An 11,649-nucleotide genomic window follows, 5' to 3' on the forward strand; every position below is an offset into this window, starting at 1 on the left:
GAGGGGGCGCGGCGGCTCCGCTCCCCACGCGCGCCTGCCGGGGCGGCTCCTGCATGCGGGAGCGGGGCGGCTGCAGCTTGTGCCCGGCGGTGGCGGCGGAACCCGTGCCTCGCCATGGACTGCAGCCTCCTCCGCACCCTCGTGAACCGATACGTGAGTACCCAGCGCCCGGCCCCCGCCTGCCTGCTCGCCCGCGCCTCCCCAGCGCCCGCCCTCCCGCCAGCGCACGGGAGCGGCGCCCAGGAGTACCGAGCAGTCGGAGCAAGGGGTGCGCGCACGCCCGCCCCGCTCTGCTCCTCATCCCTTTCCTTTCTTCGTCCCCCCCCCCCCTTTCTTCTTCTTTCCTTTCCCTGCGCTTACAGTAAGGGATCATCGTGAGGCAGGGATTGAAGGGTCTCATGACTTGCACTGAGGTCAGGGGCATAACTGTAGCAGCCAAAGGAAGTGTGTCTGCTTTCCTCGTGCTTACAGCAAGAGATCATCTGCCAGGGCTTGAAGGGTCTCATGATTTGAACTAAAGTGAGGGAGAAACCTGGGCGGCCCCAGGGCAAGAGATTCCCTCTGGGTGAAAGAGACGGCTTCTGCATTTGTTAGCTTTGAAATACACATCATGTAGTGTGACCTCCTGCCCTTTGGGTTCCCTTCTGCAATCCAGTGAACTTGCCCTGCTTCTTTATTTTTGGGGAGCACATTAGCCAGGTGGCTGGAACTGGCCACTGATGGCAAAGCAGGTCTCCTTTCGGAGTTGAGACTCCTTTTAGAAACTGAAATTTCACTTAAAGTGTCAGTTTACACTGGACTTAGTTAAGTGCACTGACGGGGAGTGGGCACAAGCCTTATGGTTCCCTCCTCCCTTGAAGATTTAGATATGCTGGGGAGTCTTGAGCACCCCCCTCACCCCTTTTTTGCTGTGCTGGGTTTGTCACTCCATTTCTCCTCCCAGATACTCTGAGCCCAGAAGCAGTTGAGCCTGAGTCACAAGGATTAGCATAGAGGCAAGGCTTTCTTAGGGTGGTGTCTTCTGTTGAACCATCTATGCAGTTGGATAGTTAGATGAGCTTTCAAATGTAAGCCATGCTTCCTTGGCATTGAGAGAAGTGGCTTGGGAGGGACAGTTTCAAGGGAGCTGAGATGCATGAGCCACTTATCACACCCAGTGCTAATAAGGACTAATAAGGGGCCACAGGACCCTAGGAAAGAACAGTGGTCACAGACCATGACTCAGTTTCCAGCTGCCTGCTGAAATGGCCAAGAAATCCTTTTTTCGGAGGGATGGGCAGGAATATGGGGATTTGAACATGAACTCCCCCACGCAAAGGCAGAGGGATTGGAGTCTGGAACTTGCCTCAAACAATGAGGACCCATTTTGAGGGTGGGGCTGAGTCCTCAACACCTAGTAGTGACTTATGTCCTTGTGTTTTCTGCTGTATTTAGCTGCTTTTGGTAATGTTGCCTGATTGATAATGCCCCAGTAAACTAGTGTATAGTTTGGAGAAACTTGCTTTGGCTTCTCTTGTATTTCTCTGGACAAATTGAGAGCCCCTAGAGACATGCTGGGTGTAGCAGCCACCCGTTTGTATACATGTACTTTGGGGGAAATGAATTAATCTGAATATGAAAAATATATTCCCACTGTTGAAAGCTAATAGAGGAAAAAAATCAGCATTGCATTTGGGAAAAGGGAGTTGTAGATAAGTGTGCACCAGAATCGGGTGGTAAAAATCTTGCCTTTGTTAACACTCCAAGGATCAAGATCTTGGATGTACTAAATTGGCCAACAGCCACTGAAGAGGGAAATAATACAAAGGGCAAGGGTTAAAAATAGGAAACTGAGGTTAAATAAGTGCATCTGGAGTAGAAAGAAAAATAATCCAAAAAAGAGGTCTCAGTGTGGCCAGTGTGAAAGTCAAGGACCTGACTTCCTTTTATGGTGAAATAGCTAGTAAAACCTAATTTGAGTGCCGCACTCAAGATGTTTGAATTGAAAGAACAGTTCAGACGGGGAAATTTAGCGGGGAAAAGTTGGGAGCTGAAGAGAAGTTCGTTGTGGAAAGACTTCTAAAACAATAGCTGTTCTTTTATGAGACGGCATGCATGTGCGTGTGGGGAGAAATAGTAATGAAGCTACTTGCATTTGTACATCTTTAGATTATAAACCTGAAGAAAGGGGGGAATTGTTTCAAGTTATACAATGCTATATAAAAAAAAAAAAGTTAGCTTGCACCATGAAAATCCAACTGTAAAATTTCAGGCTTAAAATCGGATGAGCTCTTCTGCCCATGAAGAGCTCCACCAGCAAGCACTTACATTCTGTTTGTAGCCGTCTGCCAGTGCAGTTCCAATTTCAGGATCGGGCCTAATAAAAGGGAAAAAAGTTGGCTAAATGAGGAACTCTGCTAGTCTGTGGAATAGTCCTTTGAAGGAATTGGGTGTCATAAACACTTTTGGTGGAAACCAGACCAGAGACTGCGCTAGGAAATATATTCTATTTTGAGAGATGGGGGAGCATGTGAAAACATACCCTGCAGAAAAATTATCATGTACTTGTGGGAGGATAGAGTCTCTGACCTAAAAGTTTTTCTTTGTAACTAATTATACTCATTATATAGACTGAAACTGAGTCCAGGAATTTCCTAATCTGGATGAGAGAGTGTTTATGTATTTCCCAAATCTCAGTACCCTGTGTTTCTGTTTATGGGACAACTGAACAGATCTTTATTTGCTTTTTTTTCCTGCAGAGATCTACAAATAGTAAGTTTTAATCTGTTGCTCCAGACTTTGCTTGTTTGCATTCTCTATAATTTCAGTTAGTTTCTTTATCTTGAATGTATTACTTCAAATGAAGAAGCTGTTGTGGACAGTTCAGGTTTATCATCTAAATATGCTCTGTATGAGGAGAACTGGATGGCTCCTTTTTCCAGCTCTGTTCAATTTCTTTTTATATAACTATGACAGGAAATGTGCACTCTTAAAATCTTAAATGTTTTCCCTGAAACTGGTGATTGATTGACAGAAAAGATTAGCTGATGACCATGCCATTGCAGAATCTCTGTTGGTTTTGTTTTGAAGGTATTTGTTCTTTTATAGGAAACTGCAAAAATACCAGTCTATCTTTCGTTGTTTCAGATTTTTATTAAATGCTGTTGTTGAGATGCTATGTCTAAACAGGAGCAAACTTGTGCTTCGTTGAATATCCTCTGGAAAGGACTTCAGTGCGGTAGCCACTAAGAATTTTCTGACCCCAAATCTTCTCACGAAGTATTGGTAACAATAGCTCTGTAATGCCCAGTTGTCCTGGTGAATAAATGGCCTTTCAGATAGCCAGGTCCTAGTCTGTTCAAGCTGCATTGCCCTGGGGTGCCTTAATCTTTTCAAGGGTGCTGCAGGGTGCCGTACTTTATTAGCACTACTTGGTGTATAGACATGGTTCACAAGATAAACCCAGTGATTTCAAAGATGTAGCCATAGTGTTATAAATGTTCTGACCTGGTATGGTCTGTCTTAGCTCTTTACACCAAAAGAATTGCTGTATTTTTCTGTTGTCAAAACAATGAGTGAAAGCTAAGAATTGGTAGTTTCTTAGGGTTGCGTTGAATCTTAAAAGGTTGAGAAGCTTTGCTGGCTCCTTTGCTGTCTCTGTCTGGAGACATAAGGAAGTAGCTAGCAGAGTGCTCATAGCTCCAGTGTGATGTCCCATTAGTCTCTGTTGGGCAGTAAACGGCTTCTGCATGTTGTATTAGTTGTAGCTTCTATGTGGTGGTTTCCATTAGTCCCATATAATTTTTCAGTTGTGGTGGTGATTAAATACATGAGTTATAATGTCAAGGTCTTTATTCAAAAGGAAAGGCCATTCTCTTTCTGTGGGTGAAAGGCAGCAGTCACTGTTGAAAAGCAGTACAGAATCTAACATAACTCTTAAATCTGTGAAGCACTTACCAATCATTGCTCAGGAGCTTCTAGTTTTCCAGTTATGGGTAGCTTTTTCAACTACTTCTGTTGGCTGGCTTGCTTGCCTCAAATTTTTCAATTCATTTGTTTATTTGTTTAGGTAGTGGAACATAGTAATAGCAGAGGCAGTGTGTATAAAGCAGATTTTGACATTTGGAAAAAATCAAAGTTCTGGTCATGTTGTAGTGTATTCAGTCTCCCAGAATGGTGGTAGAATGGCTTTAAAAATAACATCTCTACTCTGTTGTTGTCTTGCCCAATTCAGCCTTGTGTTATGATTTTCCTCCTCACTTTTTATTTTTGAATAAATTATTTTTCTGTTCCCTCCTACCCATTTTATAAGGTTATGTATAGAATAAAATGTTATGTGAAAGATGCTGAAGTTTAATTGTACTGAAATATGACAATTCCAGTAAGAAGACATCTGATAAATGCTTTGGGATCCTTCAAGATGAACAGTGCTGTAAAAATGTTTGACTAATGCCCGTTTTTATATTAAGTTTAAGGTAGAATATTTGTGAATTGAGTGTTTATTTACTAAGCATACAGTTTCTAGAGGGTTTCAGCTTGCATCTAACATGCCATGTTGCATCTTTGTGAAAAATAAAGTAGAAATATTTTTTTCCATACAACTTTCACAATGCTGAACAAGAGGACCTGAATAATAGTTCTGTACTTGCCAAGTCAAAACACTCGATTTGTCTTAAAGCTTTACATTTTATTCTAAACAATGGAAGTCCCTTTCCTAAAGAAAGGTGAACTTTGCAACTGATGAACATATGTTGATTTTTTTTTTTTTTTTAATTGGGTAACTTGTGTCCCCAAGTTTTTCAAATTTGATCAAACTGACTCTTCTGCAGAGTCGTACATTTGGGTCCATTTACAGGGAGCTTGAAGTAATCTGTGCGTTTGTGATGCATCCATCAATTTTTATAGCTTTATAATCAGAATTTACCAACTTTTAGCAGACTGTTTTTCCTCACCCCCTAACCTCCCTTTAAATCTTAAGTAAAGACAAAATAAAGTAACCCTCTTCCTTTCTTTCCCCCTCTCTTGGGGTAGGGTGGTCTGTTTCCAGGAAGATTGTACCTCTCTAGGGGAGTCAGATTCACAGTTTGAAAATACCAGACTTAATGGTGTGGCACACAACAATATTTGTTTGTGGTAAAAACCTGGATAAGCAGTTGCATGAAAAATTTAGCATTTAAAGCAGAAATTGGCACCATTCAGTACTTGGGAGAAATTAAAGGTGCTTTGATAATTAAAACTATGTTGAGAGATTCTTCTACTTTAAGGCATTGTCTAGATGCCATGGAGTGGCGTGGTTTCGTTTGTATAGTTCACTGCAACTTCATCACCTCCCTTTTGATGATTCATGTTATCCTTAGCAGTCTTAATGATTTAGAAGTTCCTCCTAACCTCACCAATTATTATTTCCCCCTTTTTATAATGGAGAGGGATTGTGTCCCATAAATAAAATACACAAGTCTTGACTCTTGTAAAATGAATGTTGTTTTTCTTTGGTCATTTCTAATGTGTATATGTGTAAACATGAAATAAGTTAATTTCTAGTTAGGTGCAGGGCTGCACAAGTTTGAAGTTGCTTGCTTTCTGGGGCAAAATGGAAACTGTTGCTCTTGGCATGCAGTTTCTCGGACACGAAGCAGTCACTGAACATCTTGCAACCTATTGTAATTGCCTACACTGTATTTCGGGGACAGCTGTCCCTGATTGGTAGATACTATTGTCCAGGCTAACTGCTCTATTTTTGGCAGGACTGGTTAGGTTAAAGAATTGCAGTTATTGCCCTACAATTGCCCTGCTTTTCCTATTTATATAGTACATTACAATTACTGACACTGCTGCTGTATTGTCTGCTCCTTTGTGTCCCCCCACATTACTTCAGGATCATAAATCTGATTTCAGAATATTAAATAGTTACTGGCAGTACATAAATAGAGAGAAATGTATATAATATAACATTTATTTTAGTATCATGTATTGTATCTGATAAATTGTCAGTCCTCTAGAAAGGAAATCTCTGTGCATCTTTGGTCCCTGGAGAACCCCCAGAGCTGTTACATTAGTCCTTTAAACTGGCTGAGCTTTTCAAATACTTTTTAAATGGCTTCATAACTGTATGCTTTGTCTCACTGTAACAGAAGTGGGCTGAAAGTGTAGTCTTAATTGAGTAAAATGATTGTAGTGATTGGCATAACAATGGTCTAATCTGGAAATTACATATAAAAGGTTTCAGTGTATTTGCCACAATATTTATGTGGCATCTCATGTTAGTTCTACTATGCTGTATTTGCAGTCATTGATGTAAATGGTGTGCCATTTATGTTAAGAGTATAATTTTAAAATTGCTGTTTCTAGTGAATGCCTTAATACTAAATTGAAATAATATTCATACACTTCAACATAACAAAGGCTGATGGAGCTTTAACTTGAAAGTTGGAGGGAAATCAGTTAGGCTTATTAGTCTGGAGCTGTTTGTGTTTAAACAAACATGGTCAACTTCAAAAGTTGCTTCAGGTGCTGTACCTTCCTTTAGGCAAACTTCTGTGGGTGTACAGTTTTATATTCACATATATTTTAAGTATTGGTGTAAGGTCCACACAAACAAGCACTCTAGCTGACTGTTTAGGGAAAATACTTTGCATTTTTAGTGCTATCAAGTACACAAAGCAGCCCTGTATAAAAAAAAAAAAAAAAAAAAAAAAAAAAAAAAAAAAAAAAAAAAAAAAAAATTCTCTAACGTATTGTCCATTTTTAGTTTTGGGTATAACAATAGTTAAGTAAAAAAAAAATCAGTAGCATGCCTCAACTTCACATCCCTTCCAGATTCAAATTTTGTCCGGAAGGCAGTAATTTATCATCTTGAAAGAGTAAGAACAGTTGAATTTGAAGGATTTCAAAGGTTAATTCTAAGAACTGAAACACAAACATCATTACCTCCTCCAACATCATTCACATAGTCAGTATTCTAGCTTTTACTTCACCTAGAAATCTATATCTATGCAGAATTAAGACACTCTGTTTTGGAATTTAGTCTTTATTTAATCTCTTTTCTTGCAAGACCTTGTACTATTACAAAGTCTATGTGCCAACCTATGATGGTACTCTTGTCTTGTGATGTTTGTGGCGTGGTACATTCTGCAGCGTTATATAGGCAACTTCTGCAGCCCATGATCATTTGGCTCTTTGTGTGCCCTTGCTGATTGCACCTGGAGTCAAGCTGGCACTTAAATTTTCCTTAAGCAGGGTACTGCTAGATAAGTAAGGTGACCATACATCTTGGTTCCATATACAGTCAAAACTAATTAGCTTCTCATGTAACCAACAGCTGTCTGCTCTTATCTCTTGTTCTCTGCTTCCCAAGAAATTTATGAAGAATTACAGTGGCTTAGTTCTTTGCAGAACCAGACACGCATCCCTTTTATAATGAAGAATATGACTTTCTTTTTTGAATAAACCTGTGAAAGTACAGCAGTAAACAGGTTCAGTTTCTGTAAGGCAGAGCATATATTATAAACTGGTAGGTATTGGTTACAAAATATTGCTCTTTTACATTCATCAAAGTTCTTTTATATTAAAGAACTTTTTTTTTTGAAGTCTCTGAATTGTTCCCATCTTAAGTCAACAACATTTCTGAAAGACCTCTTAACCCTGACATTTTTAGCACTAGAATATGTTATCTTGATATTTACCTGTTTATAAGAAAAGAAGTACGTAGGCATTCTTATCTTTTGATAGCCTTTGTTTTCTTTTTATTTGCAAAATTGTTGGGTATTCATGCAGATACTAATTTGCAACTGAACTTCATTGCTGAAGGAAAGAAGCATTTTCAATAGACATTTGGGAATTTAAGAGAATGGTGCTGGAAGTAGCACTCTTGATAGATTTAAAATACCTATGCTTTTCCTTTTACTCATTGTCCCATTTCTTGCTAATAACTGAAACCAAGAAAAGTAAGAGGTGAAACTATACTTCTTATTAATTGAGTCAAATTGGTTTAAACTACATTCAGAGTACAGTAACTGGGCTAGCACGTAAAAAGTATTGTAAATTGTTTGAATTGTCTTCTGGTGTTTAATTGCATTTGTGTGTATCTGTGTCTTTGAGATGGCAAAGGTTAATTTCCCATCTCTGCCTCCATCACTAAGCCTCCTGCCCCCAGAAAAACAAAATTATGCTAGTAGAATAGCTAGGCAGATGTTGGAACACCTGTTATGAAATGGAATTTGACTTGCCTGTATTTTGTGAAGAAAAAAACAAGCTAGTATCATCATTTAAATCTTGTAGTTTACTTGTATTTTTCAGACTACTGCTTCTTAGCTCGCCGGTTTACCCTTCTATAGGATAACATTTCCATTGGAATTGTCACAGGATACCTCAGTTGAAGTTGGTCTGAACTGTAAGGCAGAATGATACTGGAATACTATTACCTCCTGCTATAATTTCCATGGCAACAACTGCAGGTAGACAAGGCAAACCAAGGAGCCTTTCTCCATCATGCAGACACCAGTTTTTTTCATTTTAACAGTAATGACTTTAAGTAGTTGTGTTCTAAATACCTGTTTGAAAAGTATTTGAATTTGAACTTTTAGTATCATAGATGTTAAGCTCTATTGATGTTGCAAAAGCATTTGAGACATTGGTGTACAAATAAGCGAGTCTTCCCTAAAAGAAACTTGTGTTATGTACTAGATTATTTTAGTGAGGAAGAACCACCTAGTGGTTATAATATTGGTATAGGACCTAAGCGGAGAATAGAATTGAACAAGTGTCTCTAGACTTCCTAGGTGACCTTCGGCAAATCTTTTAGGCTCAGATTCTCTATGGCGTTTATGCACCTAGCTAGATACTTCTGGAGGTCTGGGCCCTAGCTGATCTATGCCTCAGTTCCCTAGTTGCAGGGGGCTATGACAGCATTTCTGTGAGACAGGGAAGCAGTTGAGGATAAACTCATTTAAGATTGACTATGGGGAAACTTGTGAATATGGGAAGGAAAGCTGGATAAATACTGTAGTTGGGTATCAGTATATCCCTAGATCTAGAAGTCTTACATTTCAGACCTTAGATTCTTGCATTCTTTCCTATGCCTCTGGATATGCACTAGTAGGAAGGGGCTCAGCATAATGTTTCACATATAGCTGCTGAAAGATACTGCATATCTATGTTTTGGGACACTCGCACTTGCATTCTGCTGTGAAGCTAAACATGTTGTGGAACTAAGAACTGGGAATGAATTAACTTATTGTTGATGTATGTGCATTTTTAATACGTTCCTTTGTTTTATGTAGATTTTGTTGTTGTTGTTTTTTCCCCCTCTTTTGTGAAACTTGCATCCAGTTAACTTGTTTCCTTATTTCTATTGAGAAGCCCTAAGTAGAAAAGCAATGTTTCTGCTTCCTGGTAGCACTGACTAATCTCTTTGCTTCAGTCAAAAGAGGATTTCATCTAACCTATTTAAAATAAAGGATTAAGGACAATTAGGGTCTTCCTTTAGAACATTACGAAAATATGATGTTGTAAGAGCCACTGAAACGCACATCTGTTAATGCACCAAAAAAGTTTTGTAAATGAATACACACTGGAATGCTTAGCTCTCAATTTTAAGAAATATTAAGCAGAAAAAAATGTATTAAATAAAGGGCATATTATTGATAAGTATATGAAAAATAAACTTGATATCCTGTACCTGGTGCTTGTAATTTATGTCACTGAATGGACATGTCGATGAACTAGAATGGATTTCTTGAATTGCCTGTTGGCTAATGCAATTACAATACTAGTAATATGCTTAGCACTTTATGTAGCCCTTTTTTTTTTTTAAAAGTACTGTGTTAGTGGATTGTTTTATATATGCACTTATAACAGGTAAATATAAACACCTGCAAATTAGTGCACAACTGTTTCATTGTCCATAATGTAGCCAACATAACTATTTAGTGTCCATAATGAAACCAAGTGATCTTGAGGTGAGCCTAAATCAGAAGTAGTATTTGATCTACTGTCAAACATGTAGGCTTCATGCAGACTTTTCCTGAATACTACCTACCATTAAGTACTAGAACCTGCAGTTATGTCTGTCAGAATGTAAAATCCTTTAATTGTGCATTAAGGAAAAGAATTGCTCCTTTTGAAAAACAATGGGTTATATGAGACGGAACTAACAAAAGGTAGAAAGTGAATTGACTAAGCAACCAGAAAGTATGACTGGTATGTAGCAGAAGTACTCAGACAATTTTTGGAATGATGCGTTCCTCTAAGTAGAATAAATGCCAAACCGTTCCTGTGGTACTATCTCTAGTCTCACAGTTATTTAAGCTATCTATAATGGTAATTGTTTCGACAGTGATCGTTGGACCAGAGTGCAGAGCTAGTGAGCCAGTGTCTTGTGGCCAGGGAGAAGAATTTGGGAAGGCGTGAGTAGCAAAATGGGGCCTGCTTCCCCTTCCTCTTACCAGGTCTTCTCCCTTTCTATTGACAGGGCAAGACAGAATGAGAACAGACCAGCCACTGCATGTGGCTCCCCCTCTCCTGAGTCTGCGTGCATGGACATGCTCTCAAGTTTATCCAATATTTCAAAAGTTAACTTGATTTTGCCACAGTCCCTACCAAATACATCTGACTGGTTGTTTGAGAGTGGGCTTCTTGTGAATTGGGAAGGGACTTTCTCATTTGACCAAACAGTGGGGCTGGCATTCAGGGTTCTTTTTTCACTTTTTTGGGGTGTCAGTGGCATTATGAGAAAGTAAAACTTGTTGCAGCTTGTGATTTGGTGGGATGTGCAGCTCACTTGTTCCCATAAGCTTTTTCTCCTCTCTGTCCATCTGTGTGTGTCTCTCTCTCTCTCTTGGTGGCCAAGTCTTGTTGCTATAGTATAGAGGTGGTATAGTCTGAGGGTCACCTGATGGTGTGACTTTTTTGGTACGTGTCATGTTTCTTGATCTGTCTCATCCTGTATTCTCTGTATGGGGAGGAGAGGGTAGGGTACACTGAGAAAAGTCTACCCCAAGTTATAGGTGCTCAATCTTCTGGTTCTAAGGGCTGAATGAGTGTTGTGGGGTCAGTCTGTAGGCCGTGTCCTTTGTGAGGTTGGCATGTGGGGTTGGTCTGTGAGCCCAGTGCCATATGATGGGATCTGGCTGCATGCTGGTGCAGTCTAGCATACAGGGCCACATTATTTGGCCTGCAGGGCTGCTCATTAGGCCTGTGCAAATAGGGAAGTATTCAATTCACTGTCTGGGAACTGGGGCTGAGCAGTGCTAAGCTCTGGCTGACACATGGAGCTGTCCCAGCTCCCAGAGGAATTGGGCTGGCAGCTGGGGAATTGAGCCAGTTCGATTCTCCACCCCCACTTTGATCCGCCAGGGAGCTGGGGTGGATCCATGTCAGCCGGAGCCCGGCAGCAGTCGGCCTCAGTGACCCCAGCTCCCAGACACCACACAGCGCTCTGCCAAGCCACACTGCACCCATGCCATGGGGCAGCTGCCACATGGGTGCCAAGTGTGAAGAGCAATCCCTGCTGTTCCCCACTGCCCCATGCAGCATGGGGGGGGAGGCTCTGCCATGAGACATCAGAGGCCCTGATTGCTGCTGCTGCTGCTGCAGCCAGTGAGTGTTTGGTTTTTAGGGGTTTTTTTAAGTGCCAGAAGGCTGGGGCCAGGCGCGGGATGGGGCTGGGCAGGG

At 40.5% G+C, this 11,649-nt stretch overlaps 1 protein-coding gene across 4 annotated transcripts in view; it reads left to right on the forward strand.

The window, feature by feature from the left end:
- The first annotated feature begins 6 nt into the window (after nt 1–6).
- ATP11A (ATPase phospholipid transporting 11A) overlaps nt 7–11,649 on the forward strand; it is a 305,123-nt gene continuing 293,480 nt past the window's right edge. For all 4 annotated transcript variants that reach the window (XM_019524853.1, XM_019524854.1, XM_019524855.1 and 1 more), the window contains exon 1: nt 7–153. In XM_019524853.1, the coding sequence (XP_019380398.1) occupies nt 115–153 (39 nt within the window). In that variant the 5' untranslated portion in view covers nt 7–114. The remainder of the gene's footprint in view (nt 154–11,649) is intronic.

Source organism: Gavialis gangeticus, unplaced genomic scaffold (genome assembly GCF_001723915.1).
Source record: "Gavialis gangeticus isolate Ggan-Ray unplaced genomic scaffold, GavGan_comp1, whole genome shotgun sequence".
Taxonomy (NCBI): Eukaryota; Metazoa; Chordata; order Crocodylia; family Gavialidae; genus Gavialis; species Gavialis gangeticus.